This window comes from Oikopleura dioica, chromosome 1 (assembly GCF_907165135.1).
Source record: "Oikopleura dioica chromosome 1, OKI2018_I68_1.0, whole genome shotgun sequence".
Lineage (NCBI taxonomy): Eukaryota > Metazoa > Chordata > Appendicularia > Copelata > Oikopleuridae > Oikopleura > Oikopleura dioica.
This window is the reverse complement of record NC_137291.1, coordinates 2,337,756-2,360,952: the sequence shown is the minus strand read 5'-3', so window position 1 is coordinate 2,360,952 and position 23,197 is coordinate 2,337,756. Positions and strand designations below refer to the sequence as shown.

Below are 23,197 nucleotides of genomic sequence, written 5' to 3'. Positions count from 1 at the left end.
ATTGAGTTTTGCGCTGTTTTTTTTCGTAAAATGCTGCTTTATTAAATTTTTCATTTTTTTTTTGCTTTTGATAAACAAAATTATCCTGCGTAATGAACAAAGTCGAGTAGATTTAAAATTAAAGAATTTATTTCATCAAAAAAAACTATTTTAATTTCATACAGTCAAGAAGTAATACAGTCACAATACAATTGGTTTTTGGAAATTTCAAAATTACAAAAAGGCGAAATTCTTTTTAAATTTTGGCAGTGGGCAAATTAACACGAAAAAGGGCGAAAAGAAAAAGTTTGGAATGTTTGGCGAAGTAGGTAAGAAAAAGTTTTCTCGAAAAAATTCGCGAATCGTTTCGAGAAACAATTTCTTGGCATAAAAAAGACCGAAAATTTGGCAGTGATCGGTAGCGAGTTAAAAAAAATTTTAAATCATAAAAGTGGCAGTGTGAACATGTTTTTGTCAGGCTCTAAAATTGGTCTAGGCGAGAAAATAGGTCTTTTGAAAATTCAGGTAAGAATATCCCCTTAGCCCGCTATAAATTAAGGGGATACACGTGAATTTTCGAAAAAGACGATTTCTCGGATTTTGCTTTTTTCAGGCGAAAGAGGGATTAAGGGGATGGAGAGAATTTTGATGAATGAGTTTTTGAATAAAAGTGAGAGGGTACCCTTAAGTCTTAAGGGGATCAATTTACAAAAGTTAGAAAACTTAAGGATCTAGCCATAAAAAGCGCTTTCCTTTTGTTTCTTGTTTTTGACTTAAGGGGGTTCACTTCGAAAAAAACTCTCTTTCGAAAATATCTCTCTTGGTCACCTTAATCCATCATTCGCCTCAAAAAAGCAAAAAAAAAAGTTGGTTTTGGCAGTGCACCGAATCTAAATCGTCCGAATCGTCAGTCGAAGGAATCGGCAGCAATTTTTTTTTGTTGGAGTTGTTGCATTTTTTTGGTTGTTTTTTGGTTTTTTTTTCGTCGTTTTTTGGCGTTTTTGGAGCTCGGGATTTTCTGTCTCGGCATTTTTTTCTATTTTCAGGGCAGTGAACATTTCGGCAGTGGCACGGCCGTCTCGGGTTGAAAAAAATTGATTTTTTTTTGGATTTTTGAAAAAACTCGAAAGAATTTGAAAATTTTTCGAGAAAAATTATTTTTTTTTTGGTGGAAAAATTTATTTTTTTTTACGTTTTTGAAAACATTTTTTGTTGACGACGAAATTCACCTTTTTCGCGGCGCTTTTATAGCGGCGAAAAGAGGGGAAGAGCGCTAGTACGTGACTAGCTCAGCGCCACCACCGGATCAAGCCCAGCTCAAACAGCTTTTGATTCTCAACGGCTTGGCGCGCAAAAAATTGCGGGCTCTGCCGTTGAAAACGCGTTTGCGACTGACGGCGCTGGAATTTTTTGAAAAAATGAGTTGGTTTATAATTCTTCCATAATAAAGGACGGTTTTCGGGAAAATGATTTAAGGGTATCTCATTGTTAATCTACAGATGAAGATAATTTTTAACGCTGAATCAAATTTTGCTCCTAAAATAGCAGTAACCACTTATCCGTTTGATTTCTTGAATAATTCTGAAAAAAATCTACGTTCAGGAGCAAGATTTTGCGTTAGGATCAAGTTTTTTTCGTCAAAATCTTTAGAAAACTGTCAGAAATCTCAAAAAAATGCCCGATTTGTGATTCGTAAAATGAATGAAGAAAAGTTCATGTCAAATGACAATTGCATCGCAGCTTCGAATTAACCTGGGCTAACCCTAACTAAGAAGTACCAATTTTAAATCGAATTTGAAGCGCTTGGTTTGTTGCCAGGTGATTATCGAAAAATGCGACAGTTTAATCCAAAATCAACTTCCTCAAGTACTTCAAAGTCTCCCAGTCCTTTTTCCTTCCAAAAACTTCTCACCCGGCATAAGCTCAATTTTACAGTAGAAAATAAGATAAAAAAATAGCTTCTTTTGTTCGAATTTCCGGCAAGTTCTGGTCAAGAAGGCGCCAGGATTAGAATCGAGCTCGGAAATGGGCCGATTGAAGATTTTAAGATTCTTTCTTTTTCTAAGTCTTCATGGGAAAATTTCAAATAATCTTGAGGTTGATAAGAAAAGAGGTGAGATCCTTAACGCGGTCAGGGCCGGATTTTACGGAAGGGGGATATGAGATTCTTATCAGCGCCCAAGATTTTTTCTGTCTTCTGGGCTCGGTAACTGTGTTTAAGGGGGTAGAAACAGCTTTCTCGATTTTGGACTGCAGCTACATAAAAGAAAGCATACGATTTATTTATGTTCACGGAATTTCCTCGCAAATGTTCCTAGAAAAAGGGTTGAGCTTCACAAAAATGTGAATGAAACTTGTTTAACTATCAGGGGACTCGAGATATACGTGTTTAAAAATTTGCGAAAATCGAGAATTTCGGAGAGATGAGTTGCTTCTGAACCCGCTTACTCAAAAATTTGATGGCTAAAACAAATTTCGAGAGAGAGGTTCCTAGATCTAAGATGTATCTATCTAAACCTGAAGAGAAAATTTGAAAATGTAAGATTATCTTGTCTGTAGCGCCGGTCAAAAATCGCCTTTTTCGGAAAAAAGCTGTTTCTACCCCCTTAAGGACCCGAACGTCGAGTGGGAATAACATTTTTAAACAGTGATTTCGGGGTGATCCCCTTAAAATTTTCGAAAATTTCTTTGCTCGTTGCGTATCCAAATAGTAAGTCGAGGGCAACACAAGTATAGTCAAGCGATTGCACTTCTCAAGGGGGAGTATCACGGATTTTGGGCTAAAGGGGGGCTAAAGGGTGTATCTTCTGAGTCAAAAAAAAACTTATCTTTGATTTTATTGCCAAAAAAGCATGCATGGATTTTGACTATAAATCAATACGGAAACAGGAGAGCTCGTTAATTATAATAATAACCGCAGAAACGCGAAAATTATAATTCTTGGGTTTCCTGTTTCGCCTCTCGAAAACTCATCAATCGTATCGACTCCTGATCCGGCGACGGTAACGGCTTCCCCCGCGCGCGCTCAACGATTTTTATTTTTGCGACTTTGCGATTTTCCGCTTATCAAAAATCACCCTCAACCCTATTTCCGTCCTAATCCGCTTTTCCCTGCCACGGCAACACCTGTTTCCACGGCTCTAGAAATTCATTCTTCCGGAGAAATGCATTTTTTTTTCAATAATATTTTTAAACCTGGTCTTTTTCAAATCATTTGCATTTATTGACAAAAAAAACAGATTACACCTTCCCAGGCGAGTTAAACCCTTCCGCCAGATTGTATCACGCAGTTTACAGTCAATATCGCCGTTCCCAGCGCTTCTTCCTTGGCTCAAGATTTGAGAAATAAGGGCAGGTTCTTTGATTTGCTTCCAAGACCCTTTTTGACTTCTTCCTGAGGTTTATTTTTTAATTGAAAGCTTCAAAGGAACTAAATTTATTCTTTTTTCTGTATTTTTCGATCAAGAAAAATTCATCCTTATTCATTTTTCTGTGCATTTTTGAGGCGATTCCAAAACTCGCTTTCCCATTACGGGGCAGCGAGAGCGGAAACGCGACAAGTGGTCCGACATAAATGACAAAAAATTCGATAGATCGGTATTTGTGCATTCGCCATAAATCTTTGTAACCCGCCAAGTCACGTGGGTCAACAGCCTGGAACGCCAACATGCGAATCTGCCAAGTACCGTTCTCTAACCGACACAATTTCAAACGCGGGAAGAGTGGTCATAAACATTTTGTTTTACATATTTTTCACCGTTTTTGAATTTTTAAAATCGACGAATTTTTTTCCTTTTGGAGAAAAATTGATCCAAAAAAAAAGACAAAAAATTGTCATTTTTTAAGAATGAGTTGTCATGAAAAAAGGAAGTGATCATTTTAAACTTGAGCAATTAACCACGGGAAATTGGTCGTTCAGTGGGTTTTAATCGTAAACTTCAATCATTTTCTTGCTCAATTAGTATCTCATCGGCTTTAATAACTTCAAAACTAATCCGATTATTTAATCCGTTATTTTTGGCGAAAAAAAATATATTTGGAAAAGTTATTTCAGGCAGCGGTTTGGACATTTTTTATAGATCGTTTGTTGAAACACGAAACATGCGGTAATGTCTTATCGCCAGCTTGCATACCAAACCGGGCAAAAAGAATGTTTTTAGAACTGGAGAGAAATTTGGCGCTTAGACGATCCGCCGCGTTGGATTAGCCAGACGCTTCTACTACTCTAGAAAATGCTCATTTTCATGCGCCGTAGTAATGCCTTTACAAATTTTAAATTAGAATTACTACGCTTTTTTATTTAATTTCTGATCAAAAAATGGGTTTTAAGGGTGTCAACATCGATTTTGCGATTTTTCATGAAATCTCATGAAAATATTTCTTGAGCAGTCAAAGCAGTCAAAACTTCTCAGTAACGATGGGAGTCAATTTTCTTTTGGTGACGGGTTTCAAAGGACCTAGAAAGAGAAAAGTCACACGCTTGAAATTAGTCATCATCAAAAGGGCACCTTTCGAGAAGATGTCGTCGGTGTCAATTTTAATCTGCGCGATATCCGGTCGTAATTCCGCGTCGCGCTTCCATGTGTTACTCAGGACTCCGTAAAGTGGCTAAATAGACAATTTGGTTATGGGCGTTTTTTGGCAATGGAATGAGTACCTCTGGAATGGATCGAGTCATGGAGAGCCTGTCAACTTTGAGTAAACTGAAGAGTTCTTCTTTGAGCGACGGGCCGGACAAGTGTCCATATGGCGTGGCGCCTAGGTATCGGGGAGATAAGTTGACCCCGATTTTATGCGGGTCGGCTTTGCCGCTTACCTGAATTCATGATCTGCCAAATGGTGACGCCGAGCATCCAGATGTCTGAACTTGTCGGAGTTTGAAGATTTTGTTATACTAGAGGGGGTCCCCAAAAATACGGCGAAATCGTGAATCTTAGAAAAATAAAAAGAAAATAAGAAAATGAAGTTCAAAAGCAAAATTGTCAATCTTGAGATACTCGTGGATTACTAGGTCGGAGCGAAGCTAGTAACGGCAGATCGGCGGGCAACTACGGTATTAAACTAAGCCGTAAGCTCAAATGCTCCGTATAAATGCAAAAGTTCATGGTCTCTCAATCAGAAAAAAAATTGTAAAATGAAAATTTTCTCGATTTTTTATAGTTTCGTTTTAAAACGCTCTCTCGCCGATTTCTTGGACTGCGGATTTGTAAGAGAATTCACCGATGAGGAAAACAGCGTAGAGATTTCTTCGCCGATTCATTCTTACTTTTTCGGTAATTCTACTACTGAAATCGTTACCTATCCAAGATCTGCGTTCTGCGAATGGATTTTTCAAGATAAATGCGCTGATGGATTTTTTGTCGACCCTCTACGATTTGATGTTAAAAGTATGAACATCTTCTCTCTAGAATCTAGAGTCTAGATTCTAGATTCTAGAGTCTAGAAAACCTTCTTGTAGCGTAAATGATATTCAGGTCATAAAAAATGTTATTTTGACAAACTCGTCATAACGAACGAAGATCAATCGTTCAATGAAATTTACTGCAATCAAAAACTCGAGCATGGAACAATTGAGACTTTTGATCGTCGGGTCTATGTCCGAGGGACCAAGATAAAGATTATTTTCGAAAGCGACGTCTTTGGGCAAACGAATGAAGGCTTTCAATTGAGAGTGACCTCAAGTATAAAACGCATAAATAATTTTTTTTCAAAATTTTTCAGAAAAAGCTGACGAATATTGCCGGATCTCTGATCATGAGCCTATTTGTATTTGGCCGTATAAAGAGGGTGACAAAAAATTTCGTGAATCAAAAGTTTTTTTCAAGCTTCAGTGCTTGAAAATGATTTTGAAATTAACTTTTGATGCGAAATTATTTGTCCCCCTCTGAAGATGATGAGTCAGTTCTGATGAAAGCTTGGAACATCGGATCTCAAGACAAATTAACTCCAGACTCCATTTATTCAAAGTCTTTTGAAAAACAAACCGGAGTTGATCTTCCTGATTTTCAGAAGCGATGCGCCGCAAGTTGTCGCGATACTCCTGGCTGCTTCAAATTCAAAATAGAGGAGGACCATTCTTGCCAGCTTCGTGGAAGCATCATGGAAGACAGAAACGATGAAAGCTACGGTCAGAAATATTTTCAAAAGAATCAAAAAGGAATCAACTTTGTTTTTAGCAATCAATGGACAAGATTGCTCTGAACCGTCGAATATTCTCTGGAAGGACTACGGAACTGTTGCGAAAATTTTCTGCAGATTTGGTGGTATTGATGAAGCAAATGAGTATATTGACTTTTTGAGAGAGAAAAATGGTCATTTCATCGATTGGGTAAGACAATCTGAAAACCCTTATGAGAGTTCCTATCCATTTTTGTTAAGAATACTGCTCAATATGCAGATGGATGGAGAATAACGAAGAAATGGACTGTCAATCACGTGACAGATCGAAAGAATAAACCGCATAAAATTTGGTACAAGTTCGTGTCGACAATCTATACTCGAAAGTATCTGGAGCCAACAAGGATAATTTCAAAAAAATTTTTGCGGGTCTGAAAATCGTAAAAATTCTGAAAGTGCAGTTTTCTTCAGCTTGTTGAGACGAGTCGAATGGTGGGTCAAACTCTTGATAACTCCAAGGATTGACCGGTTAACCGGCTTGTTACCGGAAAATACGTTTCCGCTCGCCGTTTTTGTTCTAGAAATGCTAGGATGATGAATGAACCCGGAAACTGATCCTTATGGTCAGTTCTACTGTGGGCAAAAAGATATTGGTCAAATATATAGCGAAACTTTTTTTAACGATAAAAATTCTAAATTTTGTATGTATTTCGTTGTTGCTGCACCTTCCTAATTTTCGGTCCCATTTTCATAAAAAAATAGAATTTTGGTGATAAGCATCTTATGGTTAGAGATATGATTCTCATTTTTTCACCCACAGAAGAACTAACTTCAAGGACCAGTTTCCCTCTTTTTTTGTCATTCTAGCATTTCTAGAACAAAAACGGCGACCGGAAATGTATTTTCCGGGAAATTGCCGGCTAACCGGTTAATCATTGGAGTCATCAAAAGTTTGACCCATCATTCGACTCGTCTCGACGAGCTCAAGAAAACTGCACTTTCAGATTTTTTATGATTTCCGGACCCGCAAAAATTTTTTTGAAATTATCAAGAAGATCATCCGACTCCTTGTCAAGTACTCAAAATGAAGAAGACGAAAGAAAAGTTCTCGCTCAAACAAACAAAGAAATCCAAAATTTCATCGAAAATCTCAACATTGGACCTGGCGTTGAAGTTCTCGAAACTGAAATTTCTGATATAAAAGTCGAACGCTTAGTCGCGATGGAAGACTCACCAAGCAATCGTCTGATCGAGGCGTTCTCAAAACTCGGCAATTTTATTGAAGAAAACAGTGTCAAGAATCAAAAACTAAAGATCAAACAATTTAATCGAGTTGCGGACAAATTTTCCTGGTTCTACGATCACTCGAGTGAGATCTGCAAAAATAAGACAGTTGCTCTTTTTGGAACGAAAAAATTGAGATCGCCTAATATCGACGATGAAGACATTTGTCGAAGCTTCGCGTCTTTGATTAACTCGACAATGGAATTTTACGATCATCATGTCTGCCTGGATAAAATCGAAGCCGACAGAATGGCAAAACGAAGAAATAGAAACATCAAGTCTGATATCAGACGATCCAAAAAGATTTTCAATCGATTTCTCACAGCTCTAGAATGCTCTGAGCGACTGCCTGTTGCTTGAAAATATCGATTTTGAGCCTATCATAGTCATAAAACTCTCAACTGAATTCTACCATGAATTATTCTACTAAAAAAAACGAAATAAATAAACTCCCGATTCCTAAACGAGCTCAATTGCCCTTCAAATCGCTCAATCGACCACCACCGAACTTCGTGCAAGTCTCCCATGCTCGTTGACGGTAAAATTTCGATTTTCGCATTCATATTCGCATCAATGAGTATGTTTTTGCAGGATAATCGGCCGAGTATCACGTCGTTTTCGTGAAAATACTTATTTCTTCGTCAAAAATATTGAGTCTTTTGAAAACATACCTTAAGCCGGGCTCGATAACTCGAGTAAAAACCTGAGTCAGGGTCGCTTTATAATAGGTTTTTGAGCCCAGGCCTGAAGAGCTGCAATAATATTTCTGATCCAGTTTTGAAATCGAGCTTCGGTCAAGTCCGTCAATCGTTTCCAGTGATTCTAGAATGATGGGATGAAAAATAGCCTTCAGGAAACCTTTGCCTGTCGATAAAATGAAAACAGTTCTTCCAGCGAGCCCTGATCAGCTAAATCCCAAACAATTCCTACTGAAAAATCATCGCCGTTTTCGTTGTTTTCCAAAAATGAGCCGTGATATTTTAAAATATTCTCGTGAGTAAGGTTCTTCAAATTGAGCAAATTGATAAACGCGGACAAATGAATACATTCTTGACCAAGGAGTTTTTCAATTTTCGACTTCTTCACGATTTTGTCAAATGAAGGGCCAATATCATCGCCAAATGAGGTTTCGCCTGCGAGCGCGACTTTTTGAATAGATTTGATTGAACCGGACTTGATGATTTGACCGTAAAGGATTGTGGAGGAATTGATTTTGTGATGAGTTCGGTCTTTTTTTTTTGGCTTTGTATTCTAATATAAATGCCTACTTTTTGATGATACAGTTAATTATGGAATTTCTGGACATTTTTTGTCCCCCATTTTTCCCGAAAATGTCCAGAAATTTGATACAGAGCCTTGAGAAAAATGTCCCAACAAAATTGCTTATAAATTTTTCGAGAAAGAAAAATTTACGATTTTTTTCAAATAAATAACTGAAAAACATTAAAAGAAACGCGCTGTAGCCGCCTATTTTATCATATTATAAGAGTTTCAAATAAACACAGCTCTTTATAGATGAAATTGGCATCAATAACTCAAGTTTGATCATAAATTAAGATGTGGAAGATATCTGCTGAGAAAAAATGTCCAGAAATTTGATACCCCCTCTCTTTGAATTTGTCCCCAGAAAACCCCTTAAAATCCGAAAAATGTCCAGAAATTTGATGTCCAGAAATTCCATAAAAAACTGTATATGAAATCATAATGACAGAATTTCTGTTGATATGTAAAATCGGGGTAAAAGCATAATGGCCCGACCTACATCCGCAAGAGGGCCAAGCCAAAATCAAAAGCCAAGTTCCTGAATCGACCAATGGATTCATACTCTTCCTTTTTTCCACGTTTGCATGAACTTTTGCTGGTTTTTCTTTGAGTTCAGGAAAATCCTTCACCTCGATTTGTTCATGTTCTTCGATTTTCTTTGAAGCATCATTTTTGCAGTTTTTCATTTTCGGTGCGATTTTTTGAATAAGACTTATCATCGACAAAGGAATCAATAAGCAAAGACATGCAATCAGAGCTTTTTCTAGATTCGTTAGTTCTTCTTTAAAATCGCTGCAAAATCTCTCCACGGAAAAAACATATGCTTCTTCAAAGAAAAGTGAGCAGAGAAAACGCTGGTTTTGCACCGGAGAAATCAAGGAAGAGAACGACGAGTTTTCGACTGTTTCGCAGGAGCATTCATCTGATGTTAATTGGGACTCGAAGTTTTTGGAAATTTTGATTAGAAGAGTCTTCGTTGTTTTCTTTTCTGGATTGTCGAGTTGCTGAGCTTCGAGTTGTAGGATTGAAAATTCCGGTAATCGAAGAAGGTCTGAGTCGGTGATTTCTTCTCTCAGCCGAATTTGATTGTTTTCCAAAATGAGCAGATCCTTCAACGGTCCTTCTAAGATCGTCACATTGATTGGCGTGTCAATTTCTCGATCTCCATCGATCGCTGAAGCATTAAAAAGCACAAAACTCTCATCAAATTCTCCTACAGAAATATCGACTTGATTTCTTTCGTCCAAAAACACCGGTGGCAAGTTGTCAAGGTCTTCGACAACGACCGTCATCGTAAAATTGTCCGACCAGATTCCAAAAGTTTCGTTATCAATCCAACTTTTTGCTTGAAGAACGATTTCAAATTGCCCGCCAAAATCATTCGGGTTAAGCGGAGAATTGACAGTGATTCTGGCATTTTGACTGAATTTAACCGCCCCGGGTCGAGCATATGGAAGAAGGAAATTTGGCTGAAGATCGACGTCTATAAAATTTCTAACATCTTCAGGGATCGTTCGAAGATCAAGAATCATACTTTCTTTTAAGAAATCATAGGAGTCGATTTTGACCACGGCGATGTCTCCTCTTTGCCCTTCATAAATTCTCGTTTCGTTTGTTCCAGTTATGATTGGTTTATTCTGCCATGGGCTTGAATCTGTCTCTAGAATTGTCAGCTCGACTTGATACTCCTCTTGAATAGACTCAAAATTGCAATTGAATCCAAATCGGAACTGTCCACCGCCCATTTCTTTCAAATTGATTTGTGATAAGAGACGGAAACTTTCGAGTGCTGGCAAATCTGGTAGCTCAGACGATAGAGGTCGAAAAAAGTCCCCAGCGCAGATGAAATTTTCAGAGCAAATGTCCAGCCCTTGAATTCCGGATACGAAAAAGGCATCGTCGATTGAAATATTTGCTCTTGGATTACTAGCGGATCTCACTGAGAGCAGATCTGGTGGCTCCTCAACTTCTATAGCAGGAGCAAAAGAAATTATCTCCGATACAGGGAGGTCTTCCCGCATTACAAGATTAATAATCTGAGGATTCTCCACTGGATTACTTCTGCAGCATACAGTATGAGTACTGTATGAAGATTCAATCAAGGACAATGGATTGGTTCTGTTAATTTTAAATGCTACTATTTTTTTCTGAAATCTTACTTTTTGGGTAGTAATTATCTTTTCCTTGATCTTCCCGACGGACACCTCCATTTTCTGTTTGAACTCTGAGCTCGAATCTCAATAAAGAAAAATAAATTAAAAAGGCCTAATTTCATTATCGCATATTTTCAAAAACGCTGCAGCTGAGAAAAGCTTTTTGCAAAGAGCTGAGGGAACAAAAGCACTCGAGAAAAAAGGCGAGTTTCAAAGAGAAGGAGAACACACAAACATGCTCTGACCTGACCAAAATATAAAATTTCCAACACATGAAAGGTCATTTTTATGAATTTATTTTCAGTTAAAATTGGTCAAATCTTCAACCTCTTCTACCAAGAAAATAGTGGCTTTGCTGGCGAATCTTTCCCCGATTGTCAAAAAAGGTTCCGTCATTGAATTTTCTCTCAAGATAAGCTTTCAAAAACTTACTCGCACTCGCCCTTAATAAATCAAAAAATACTCCTCCATGATTTCACAAACCGTTTCAGATTTCGACCATAACTTGCCCCCACCTCTTCGATCATCAAAAAACAAAAAATAATAGCGAGAAATCTCATTTTCAAGATTTCGCGGATGCTCATTTTCTCCAGCTTTAATACTCGTCACTTGTCAATCTGATAATAATCAACATAAATAATTTAGCATTTGTTTGATCCTTTGTCTAATCTTTTTATTCAAAATTTTAAGAATCAGTGGAGCCAGCAAATTTGGCAGGTTGGCATCCTTCAGGGCCCATTGCGTGGTACCCACCGCCAACTTGTAAATCGTGGCCATGAATAAACCCTAAGAATAATTAAAAAAAGCCTGATTTTTTTGACAATACCAGCATCTCTCGAAGCTAAAAAGCAAATCGCAGCAGCAACTTCATCCACCTCCCCGACTCGGCCGAGGGAATGGTAAAGTTGGCCAGGGCCAGATGGAGAGTTGATTTCGGATTTTTCAGGATAGGCTTTTGCCACTTCAGGAGTCCAAATCCACGACGGACTTTTTGAAAGTTCATCAAATGACTGTCTTTTACTTTTATTTCGTTAAACATCTGGTGAACCCTTTTCCTGACAGAATTGACCCTTATCCCCTTTTCTCCTAGTTCCAAGGTCGCATGCCGAACCAAGCTCCACAAAGCCCCCTTTGTCGCGCCATAAGTCCACCTGTGCCATTGCGCTTGAGTCGAAGAAATCGACGTCAGAAGACAAACAGATCTTCTCCTCTCCTCCGCTTTTTCTAAATGAGGAGTGACGGCTGAAATCATGAACCCGGCGCCGGCGACATTGATCATCAGCGATTTTGACCAATCTTCTTCTGTTGCGTCGAGAGCTTTTGAGCCAAAATACGCGACGGAATAGACCAAGTGGTTGATTTTTCCGAAGTCCGAGATGACTGATGATACTGAGGTCTCACAATCTTCTTTTTTACTTGAACGAAAAGCTGATTATCGACCGAAATCGGTATCTAGGGTACCTGCAGTCAATCTGGTAAACTTTCACATTTTCATCTCCAAAGTCATTGTCACCATTCAAGTCAAAAACTGCCACTTTGGCCCCATCATTCAAAAACCTTTTTACCGTGGCTCTTCCAATCCCACTTGCTCCGCCGCAGACGATTGCTACTTCGTCTTTAAACCGTCCTCTGGTAACGTTTTGATCAAGTCTCTTTGAATCATACTCAAAATTGGCCATGTCTGAAAATGCGCCATATTCTTTTTTATTGAGAAAAAGTGCTTCGACGGACCTGTCAATATTGACACTTCGAGGGTGGAGTTCTGCATTTTTCAATGCCTAAGGAAAGAACCTGAAAATTTCCTGTAAATATATTGAAAATTAGTTTTTTTATCACAAAATGCTAGAAAACTATTTATTGTCAATAAATTATTGATCAATTTCTTTTGCGGGCGATTTTCGTTTGTTTTAGCGGTACGTAAATTTACTGCATTTTGATGGTTAGATTAGTGCCGCTTAGTTATTTTCATGCTCTTCAAATTCCACTGGCGATTTACAAGCCCACTGTATCCATAACAGAAGTTCAATCATATTCTGACACTCCTCTACTATACATAAGCAACTGTATTTAAAAAAATTTTATAAATTTAATAAATTAATTGTAATTAGGAGGATGAATAGGTATTTTCTCTGAGTAAGAACTCAATTCTGAATTTCTTGTCTGTCAGACAAAAGGCGCCAAAATCGACCAAAAACTGCTTACATGCACATTTTATCTGAACTGTATCGGGCAGATGAAGGGCCAGCTGAGATTTGTTTTTGGCTGAAAATTTAAGATTTTATTTGTTGAAGCTGGCGGTTCTGAAGACATTCTCAATCCTTTAGTTCATAAGTTTGCAAGAAAACTTGATTTCAGACAGAGATTTTTGCCAAGAATGAAGTTCTTTTCGACAAGATCTAGAAAAGATATGTAAGTTCAGCTCAATTTTAAAATCAAAAAGAAGCACTAGAAATATTCCTTGACCACTAAGGAGAAAGGACCAACAGAGAATAAGGGTGTCACTTGAGTTTCTCAAAAAATATGTTTTTTGAGTAAGACAATTCTGATGATGACCCGAACCTTAACCCTAACCTTTCACTACCCATATTTGTCAGAGCGTCATTTTTGAGACAAAAGATATGGAAAAAAGAAAAGAACATTCTGGCCGCTCCTCGGCGAAAAATGCTCGTTTCCATTTAATTTCTGAGTTGAAATAAAGAATAAAGAAAGTAGCGCGTACTATTCTTCGCTCTCCCATAGAAACGCAGACAAACAGAGTTTTGGCCATTTGGTTGAGCAAATTTAACGACGAAAAAAAGATGTGGCTGACTGTGTAACGAAGGGAGACAGTCAAACTCAGAACTCGGTTCGGTCGAGACAGCTTCTTGAGAGACGCGGATTTTTGAGCAGCTTTTTTTTCTGAAAGAATTTTTGAGAGAGTGGGAGAATCATGTCCGGTGAATCGTAAGTTGGAGAGATTTTAGAAGTTTTTTTGGTCAAAAAACAACTTTCAATCGAAATTTTTTTGTCCAAATTTGTCTTTTTCTTGTTTTTCTGATTATAAAATTCCAGAAAAATAATTAATTTAAAGTATTTTTGATATTTTTAATCGAAAAATTGGATTATTTGAACAGTTTTTGCTCAAAATTGAATTATTCTTAGTTTTTTTCAGAAAGAGATGTTTGGAATGAAAATTTGGTTAAAATATCCATTTTTTAAAAGCTTGCTTTTTCGGGAAGAAATAAATTCTTGCGCAAGCGATAAGCCGTAAAGATAATGATATTTGCCGAGGATTCTCAGCAGTATCTTTTCGATTTTCGTTGTAGCTATCGTCGTCATGACATTTTCGTTACAGCCAAATTACTCGATAAACTTCGCTCCCTTATTCCCTGACTTTTTTTTCCTTGCGTGTATCGCTGAATTTTCAATTTTTGAATTTTCGCATGGTTTTTGCGGAAGTCATCAAAAAAAGATTTACAGTCGCGGGGCCGGTGCGTACTCCTTGACCCTACTGATGTCAAATAGCTCGTGTCGTAAATTCTTAAGCATGTTCTCGAAATTACTGTTGAGCCCTGGCAACAGAATTATTACCCGCTTCATTTTCGTCATTTTTCGTGATTTATTTTATTAATTTCAATTCTTTGAATGAATTTTGTGCTTCAAAAATTTTGGCTTTCCTTTTGTCAGCTGATTCAAAACAATTTTCTAGCGTGAAAGTGGCGGTGCGATGCCGCCCCTTCAACAGCCGAGAAAAAGAGCGAAAAGCAAAGCTCATCATCAGAATGAATGGAAAGCAGACCTCGATCACCAACCCCGCCGATGGACAAGTAAAGGACTTCGCCTTCGATTTCTCCTACTGGTCCCACGAAGGCTTCTTTGAGGACGACAATGGCTACCTTAATCCCAATCCTGGCTCCACCTATTCTTCGCAACGAGTCGTTTTTGAGGATCTTGGCATGGGCGTCTTGAACAATGCTTACGAAGGATACAATACGTCGTTGTTTGCTTATGGGCAGACTGGCTCCGGGAAATCGTATTCTATGATCGGATACGGATCAAACAAAGGAAAATGGGCAGCAAGTCAAGATTTTATTTAATTTTACGTAATTTAACTTAAAAATTAAACCAAAAAATCAAACCCATTTGTTAGGAATTGTCCCTATCACTTGCGATGAGTTGTTCAAAAAGATCGAGACCAACACTGACGACACAAAATTCGAAGTCAAATTCTCCATGCTTGAAATTTACAACGAACAAGTCCGCGATCTTCTGAACAAGACCAATCCCAAGGGAGGTCTTCCTGTCCGTGAGAATCCAAAATTGGGGCTCTTCTACGTTGGTGATTTGAAAAAGGTCGCCGTCGGAAGTTATGCAGAAATTGAAAGACGAATTGAAGAAGGAAACAATAACAGGACTGTTGCTTCGACGCAGATGAATGCTACCAGTTCTAGAGCTCATACAGTCGTGACGATCGAGTTTGTGCAGAAGAAGATGCAAGATGGGAAAGAAATGGCAAAGGAAAGGATAAAAATTAGCATGTTTGCTCAAATATATTTTTTCAAGAGAATTCGTCCGAATATTTCTCTTTATTCTCTTACTTCTCTTGTGTGAAAAAAATTATGCACAGCTGATATGCATCACCTGATAGCAAAATAATCTTTATATTCAATCGCAGACATGCAAACAGCTGTTTTTCTAGCATAAAAGATTATTAGGGGAAATTTCAAGAGCCTCTAGCTCCACCCAGACCCACCCCCCTCCCAGGTTTTCTTGGGCTCAAAATGACCGCCAGAGCCTGGACTACAATCTAGGGTAGTAGGCAGCCCTTCAAAGGCTTAGTTAGGGCTTCAAAAAGTCCCATTTCTGAAATTGGCCAGATTTCGGGACTTCAGAGGTACCTAAATGCCCTCAGGGTACGAAATCACCCCCTACTATCAATAGTGAAAATGATCTCCAGCTCTTGGGCTTTCTAAATATGTATTATATGCCCACCCTACTAAGCCCAGAAAAAAATAGAATTATTAGTGATTTCCCCTAAAGATTATGAAATTTACTTTTTTCAAGAAAGAAAATGAACAGAAAAATTTTATTAAAATGAAGCCCACACATTTTCTATACATTGATCGATATGGTTTGCAAGGGTTGGCTTTCAACAAGAAATATAAATTTTGCTGTTCACTCTACAGAAGAAATTGTCGAATAACTCCTTTATAAAATGTCACTTTATCTTATATATTTGCGCATGGGCAGCTTAACATTTGAAAAATAAAATGATTACCAAAAGATTCCGATTATAGATCATGTTTGCTCGAATTCCTAAAAGAATCTGCCCCTTCCATCTTTGATATTCGACCGCATCGGACATTTTTGAGACAAAACTACTTGAATGTGCTATTTACGCACAAACAATTCTATCGATTCATTTTTGCAGGAAGCTCGTTACACAACAATCGTAACTTATGTCAATTGACGTGCATAAACAATCACAAAGATCTGCTCTGATTCGCACTGCCTTTATCCTCGAAAAAGACTTCTGTCATGAACTTGGTCGATTTGGCTGGTTCCGAAAGAGCTGATTCGACTGGAGCTACTGGTGATCGACTCAAAGAAGGTGCCAACATTAACAAGTCGCTGTCGGCGCTTGGTAATGTCATCAAAGCCCTTGCCGATATCTCGATGGGAACAAAGAAGAAAGTCAACATTCCATACCGAGATTCTGTCCTCACCAAGCTCCTCAAAAACGCTCTTGGTGGAAACTCCAAGACCATCATGATCGCCGCTCTTTCCCCAGCCGACATCAACTACGACGAAACCTTGTCCACTCTTCGCTACGCCGATCGAGCGAAAAACATCAAGAACAAAGCCGTCGTCAACGAAAACCCAGTCGACAAGCTCATCCGAGAACTCAAAGAAGAAAACGAGCGGCTCAAGAAATCACTCCAAGGCGGCGGATTGCCACTTGCCGTCGAAGGAGCTGGAACAATGTCGCCAGAAGAAATCGCAGAAATGCGAAGACAGATGGAAGAGGATATCCGAGCGCAACTGGCTCTCAACGCTCAGCAAATCGACTCCGGCATGGGCGGTTTCGATGCAGAACTCGCTGCAGCGCAAAAAGAAGATGTCGAGCTCCTCGCCCAGGCAGCTGCCCAAAAGGCCGCTATGAACAAGCCCAAGCTCACCAATCTCAACGAAGATCCTCAGCTCTCCGGCGTCATCCACCACTACTTGGACAAGGAAGAAATCACCATTGGCCGAAAAGATGCTGATCCAGTTCCGACAATTTGCCTGACCGGCCTTGGCGTTCAAAAATTCCACGCTGTTATTAAGAAAACAGATGATGGATTCAAAATTGCCCCCGGAGCTTCAAATGCAAAGGTCAAAATTAATGGCGTTCCAATTACGTCAGAAGTCTGTCTCAACAATAAGGACAGAGTCGTCCTGGGATCGAATCATGTTTATGTGTTCTCGGGTAAGTTACAGTCTATTTGAACAGTTGTAGGATTAAAAGTAGGAGAATATTCAGGAGTTCTGAAGAAAAAAGCGAGTCATTTCTTCTTTTAAAAATGAAAATTTTCAGACCCCTCAAAGCCAGAAACCTCCGAAGGAACACCAGAAGGCTCGATCGACTGGGATTTTGCTCAGGTTAGTCAACAACCTTTGACAGCTCCTTGTCGTTTTCCCCTCAACGCTCCCTCTCCCTATTTGTTTTTGCTCTCCTCTTACTCTTTTTATTTAGAAAGAACTTGCCGAAAACTCTGGCTTCTCATCTGCAGGCCTCACAGCTGACCAGGCTCGAGTTCAGGAGCATGTTCTCGAGCTGCTCCCGATGATCTCAGAAGTCAACGCTGTCTCGGAAGAACTGAACAAATACAAACACTTTGAATTGGTCCTCCTCGGCGCTGCGACTCAGGACGACAATCAGACCAAAGTCATGGTTCAGATGAAAGATGTGGCGACTGGAAACTTGTGGCTTTGGGAGCGAGGAAAATTCATGAACAGAAGATACATCATTCAGGAAATGTACCAGCAGTACTTGGATGATGATGAATCTTGGAAGAGTTGCCCGAAGGATAAGGATCCCTTCTGGGACGAGGTGGAAGACTACGCCGTTGGAACCTCTAGTGCTTTCTTACAGTCATTGAGTTACAGTCTTGATTTCGAGGACAAGCTCCAAATCACTGATCACAGAGGACTTGAGCAAGGAAATCTTACGATCGTCCTAACCCCCTGCGATGCCAAGGGCCAAAGTCTTGGCGAAGATGATTTCAATGAAGATCCAAATGAACTCGTCGGAAAACCTTATCACGTGAAAGTCGATGTCCGCGACGCCGAAGTTTATAATTCCCGCTTCAACCACGGTCTCTATGTCAAATATGGATGCAGCTTTGCAAAAGAAGCCAAGGATCACCACAAAACGAAGATTTTGACAGGCACTCTTGCTCCCAGCTGGAAGGACTCGAGAATGATCAGCATCGATAAAGTCACAGAAGAGATTATTGAAATCTTTGAAACTGACAGTATCAATTTTACAGTCATGGCGATTCAAAAGGAAGGCGATGGATCTGTGCCAAAGGTGAGTCATTCTTGGAAATGATGGCGCTGTTTCAGAAAAGGCGCCACCTATAATATGATAAGTATAAAATAACCTCTTTTGCATCGATCATAAAAATATTTTTAGCTTTCGACTCGAGAACTGAAGGAAAAGCAATCCCTGACATCATCAAATCCAAACGAAGGAGTCGCTAAAACGTCTCAGTGGGGATTCGAAAACATCTTTTTTCGAATACTTTTTTACAGAATCAAATATTTAACCCGTTCGCGCACATCAAAAACATACGCATGGCTAAAATAATACGAGCACAGAATAAAAAGCAGTCTTTTTAGCTTTCAATCAATGTTACAAAAAAAGCATTATTTTTCGAAAAGAACTTTTTTAAAGTTTTTTAATCAAAGAAGATTTTTTATAAAACACATTTTTACACCGTTTTATAGCTATTCTAATCCCAACTCATTGCGTCGAATGTCAGTGAATATGTCGGCAAAGGCAAATGCGGATATGGCAGTGATGAACAAACGACTTGATGTTTTGGCGAGAAAAGAAGCTAGAATACAGGTTTTTCTGCTGATTTTTTTAGAATATTGCTTATCGTAAATTTAAGGAACTTGTTCGACAATACGAAAAATCAAAGAAAACCGGCGATTTCCTCGAATTCTACAACAAAGTCAACCAAATCGCCAACTCCTCCGGCAAATTCAAGAAGACTGTGAAAATGATTGGCATGGTAAATCCTCAAAATTACCCCCCCTTGAAATTCAAAGCTCGCATTTTCCTCAAAATTTTCAAAAACTAACATCAAATTTTTCAAGATTAACAGGCTGAAAGGCGGCGGAGGCCCCAGTTCTGGATCAAACGTAACTTATTAGTCAAAAAATCTAACACTAGAAACGTCGAATGTTCATCCTTTTTTTTACCTCAACCGATCAGATAACCGCTCTTCTGAAGGTTCTGGAACAAATCAAACAACAAAAAATCGCTCTGATTTGTTTTTCCAAAAGAAGCGCTCGTAGTTAGCTACTCATGAAAAACACCAAAAACCACCATTGCTTGTTCACATTGTTTTTTTTTTCACGAATCAACAATCAAAAATAGGGCAAATCGGACACCATCTCTGTCTATTCCTTCGAATTCGACCAAGCAAAACACTCATACGATACTGGTGCTAATAATGTTGGTGGAAACTTGGACACTTTTGGTAAGAAAGAAATTGTAGAAATTCCAGGGATAAATTCTTAACCATTTCTTCAGCCGAAGAAGAAGAATTCAACGAGGATCTAGACAGCCCCATGCCAGCTTCTGCTTCAAAATCAGAAAAAGACCAATCGGTAGCCAAAGATCGCAAACACTAGAATTCGGTTAAACCGGCACGTGATTTGATATGCGCATGATTTCATCCAAAAACTCACAAAATTCCACAAAAAAATTGGCAAAATTTTACCCCCAAAACCAACCCTTTTCAATTTTCGAATTCTAGCTCGCCGCGAGCTCGAAAAAGGAGTCACAGAAAAAGCCCGCAACGCCCGCGACCCCAGCCGCGCCCGCGAAAGAAACGAAGTCAAAAGCCTGCACAATTATGTAGAACAGGCGATAACTGTAACTGTTCATTTTCACTAGCTAATCAGTGCCTTTTTGAAAAATGTCCTCATGTCAGAAAATTTTGCACCGCTTCTTGAAAAAAGCACGAAATCAATGCTGATTTGTGCGAAAACTGTCACCGAAAATATTATTTTGTATTTATAGAGAGCTATTTTATTAATAAAATATTCCAAGAAATTATTCTTGTTGAAATGGAGAGAAAATTGTCGTCTTGACCTCATTTCAGCATTTTTTATTGTCAGGACACTAATTTTGCCGGGGAAAGATTAATACGTCGTAAAACAGTCGTTAAAACAAAACATTCATATCTACCAATCGCGTTTACAGAAAATCTGTGGCAGAGATCTAGAAAACAAGAATTCACGGACATTTTAAACAATCAAAATGTTTCTTTTTGTCAAAACCGTTACTGGCAAAACACACCGTTTGAATGTAAACAATTCTGACACGATTGAAAATGTCAAAGCAAAATTTCAAGACAAAGAAGGAGTCCCTCCAGATCAACAGAGGCTCATTTTTGCAGGCATGCAGCTTGAAGATGGGAAAACTCTGGCGTTTTATAATATTAAGGAAAGCTTATTAATAAGAATTTTAAAACTTTAATTTAATGAATTTGAATTGATTGTTAATAAGTGTCAAGTAGGATTGGACAACGATACATTGTGTTCTACGACTAATCGGAGGAGTAACGGCCTTCAAAAGGCATTCTCCATTTTATCGAGAATTACGTGCAACTGAAGGTATTTTTCTTAGTTTTATTCTGACACAATCTTGTTTTCTTATCTTATCTATTTCGCTGTCAGTTCTTTTTCCGAATTTTAATTGACCATCTCAGTTCTTATTAAAGGTTTGACCGAGGAAACTGAACAATTACTTCAAGTTTTGGCATGGAATATATCAACGATTGATGTGAAGACTATACGCAGCATTTTCCCCGGAATAATTAGAAGAGTCATCAATCTTGAAAATCTCCAGAGTTTAGCAGACTCATTCGATGATTTGTTTATGCTCAGGTAGACAAATAAAAAGCTATAATTAATCTTATTTTTATGATAGAGTAAAAATTGCTGGACGCTTTAGCAGAAGATTCGTTGACGCCATTATATCAAAGTACTTTTTAATTGTCTTATAGTTGACTTCTTATAATAATAGATTCGTTGATTTATTCCGGGGACGTGTTTCGGTACAAAAGTGCTCTCATCAGCCCTAGTACAGAAATTTACTTTACAGCTCAGAAAAAGGAAGATAACTCTCACCTTAGAGTGGACAATTTCGAATGAGAACGAAAGTTGTAAACAGAAAATGAAAATTCGCTTTCGTGGCAGGTGAATGGAGCGCCAGAGAAAGCGAATTTCAAATGCTCCACTATAGAAATTTAACTTCAGCAAATTTGAGTTGCTTGTTCAAGCTAGGGTCGTTAAACTTAATTGAGAAGGCTTCCAACAAGATGCGATCTTTATAATAATTTTGGTTCGAGATGACAGTCATCTCATACTTTGAGATGTCCAAAATTAAGAGAGCTTTATGATAATTATCTAAGTGAGCCAGACAAGTACAAACCCACAACATCAAGGGCTAGGATTAAAACTAAATTTAGCTTGAAAAATAAAATCGTGACTGTCATTTCCAACCAACCTTATTAAAAAGATCGCATCTTGTTGGAAGCCTTCTCACCTGCCGCGAAAGCGAATTTTTATTTTATGTTTTCAACTTTCGTTCTCATTCGAAATTGTCCACTCTAAGGTAAGAGTACTCTTCCTTTTTCTGAGGTGTTAAGGACCCCCGTCAGCTTTTTCCTTCGAAAAACGGAAATTCTTGAAAACACCATATTTTTGGTTCTTAATCCCTCCTCAGGTTAGTCTTACTTCAAAAATTTGATATGAGGACTTTTTGGCCTAAAAAAACAATATTTTTGCCAAAATTAGGGCAAATTCATCAATTTTCGGCGAAAAGTGCAATTTTCAAATGCAATTTTGGGGGTGTAAGAGTCGAGATAGACCCCCAAAAAATGTAGCCTCAAAATCGTTTTTTGACCCGCAGAATCCATTTCCGGGGGGGGGGTAAGTTTCTGTACTAGGGCTGATGAAGGCACTTTTTTGCCGAAACGCGTCCCCGGAATAAATCAACGAATCGATTACTTTAATATTTATGTTTTCATCAGATGAATTAAGCATCGGATACAATTCTCAGAAAGTGACAATTATTGAGGAGCAAGGATCTACTGCTATAACGCTTGTGAGCGAAAGTGACGGTGATCTTTATTTTATGAGGTGAATTAAAATTTTTCTATCCAGTTAATTTCGCGGCATTATACAAATTTTGGAACTTTTCAGCCTTGGACGGGGAAAAAGGAACTTTTAAGCTTGGACGAGGAAAAAAGGAACAGTTAAGCTTGGACGACGAAAAAAGGAACTGTTAAGCTTGGACGAGGAAAAAAGGAACTGTTAAGCTTGGAAGAGGAAAAAAGGAATTTTCGATTTGGAAAATTTTTTCAAATTAAATTTTAAGGGTTTTTAAGGCCTTCCGGCCTAATGAAACCCCGTTTAAATAAAAGAGGGGATCGAAAGGAACATTTTAAGGGGGTTTCTATAGGCCGGTAGGCCTCTAACACCCTTAAAATTCAATTTGAAAAAATTTCCAAATCGAAAATTCCTTTTACTCGTCCAAGCTTAGCAGTTCCTTTTTTCCTCTTCCAAGCTTAATAGTTCCTTTTTTTCCTCGTCCAAGCTTAAAAGTTCCTTTTTTTCGTCGTCCACCCTTAGAAATTCCTTTAACTACTCGTCCAAGCTTAATTGTTCCAAAAATTGTATTACGCCAATTTCGCATTAACATTTTATTTTGATAAATACATTTAAAGACACTTTGTTAAATTTGTTAGACTCAAAAGAATGATTATCAAATTGAATGTGCTGAAATAAAAATTCTTTTTAAAGAGAATTTATACTTCAAAAATGGACAGATGAACGGATTTGCGTTGGAATGGCCGGAATAAAGCGACGTGATATTTATAAACCTCGATGTCAGTCAAAAATCGGCCTTAAAAAAGCTTCACGCTGTATATTAATATGAGTTATATCATATCATATGACGATTTGAACGCTGATGCAAATATAAACTGTCATCGAAAAAATATTTTCATTGGTGTAGAGACTAATTATACTAAAAAAACTAAAAAAAACATCAATTTTGACTCAAAAAGACAGCTACAATCATTTCAATCATTCAAAAAGCAAAAAGGTTTACCTCTCGTTCTAAGTGCTCCCCACTC

At 38.3% G+C, this 23,197-nt stretch overlaps 4 protein-coding genes across 4 annotated transcripts; 2 read left to right on the top strand and 2 right to left on the bottom strand.

Moving 5' to 3' along the window:
- Nucleotides 1–4,298: 4,298 nt before the first annotated feature.
- On the bottom strand, nt 4,299–4,843 carry LOC145710888 (leukocyte tyrosine kinase receptor-like). Its single transcript, XM_081788598.1, has 4 exons — nt 4,796–4,843; nt 4,637–4,737; nt 4,488–4,587; nt 4,299–4,436 (listed from the first exon to the last, which is right to left on the bottom strand). Exons 1-4 carry the CDS (start codon nt 4,830–4,832, stop codon nt 4,378–4,380), a joined length of 297 nt encoding a protein of 98 aa, XP_081644724.1. The 5' UTR covers nt 4,833–4,843; the 3' UTR covers nt 4,299–4,377.
- Nucleotides 4,844–4,983: 140 nt separating this feature from the next.
- Nucleotides 4,984–6,531, top strand: LOC145711483 (uncharacterized). Its single transcript, XM_081789175.1, has 5 exons — nt 4,984–5,366; nt 5,454–5,660; nt 5,701–6,106; nt 6,156–6,307; nt 6,358–6,531. The coding sequence occupies exons 3-5, from the start codon at nt 5,842–5,844 to the stop codon at nt 6,529–6,531; spliced, it is 591 nt and encodes a 196-aa protein (XP_081645301.1). The 5' UTR covers nt 4,984–5,366; nt 5,454–5,660; nt 5,701–5,841.
- Nucleotides 6,532–11,453: 4,922 nt separating this feature from the next.
- LOC145705869 (L-fucose dehydrogenase-like) lies at nt 11,454–12,476 on the bottom strand. The gene is made up of 4 exons (XM_081783372.1): nt 12,258–12,476; nt 11,855–12,211; nt 11,623–11,786; nt 11,454–11,582 (listed from the first exon to the last, which is right to left on the bottom strand). The coding sequence occupies exons 1-4, from the start codon at nt 12,473–12,475 to the stop codon at nt 11,482–11,484; spliced, it is 840 nt and encodes a 279-aa protein (XP_081639498.1). The 5' UTR covers nt 12,476; the 3' UTR covers nt 11,454–11,481.
- A 1,121-nt stretch (nt 12,477–13,597) lies between these two features.
- Nucleotides 13,598–20,103, top strand: LOC145695750 (kinesin-like protein KIF28). The gene is made up of 13 exons (XM_081772766.1): nt 13,598–13,739; nt 14,485–14,855; nt 14,926–15,285; nt 16,297–17,244; nt 17,353–17,417; nt 17,512–18,348; nt 18,454–18,524; nt 18,768–18,888; nt 18,935–19,057; nt 19,143–19,187; nt 19,426–19,528; nt 19,582–19,658; nt 19,808–20,103. Exons 1-13 carry the CDS (start codon nt 13,726–13,728, stop codon nt 19,910–19,912), a joined length of 3,240 nt encoding a protein of 1,079 aa, XP_081628892.1. The 5' UTR covers nt 13,598–13,725; the 3' UTR covers nt 19,913–20,103.
- Nucleotides 20,104–23,197: the final 3,094 nt, after the last annotated feature.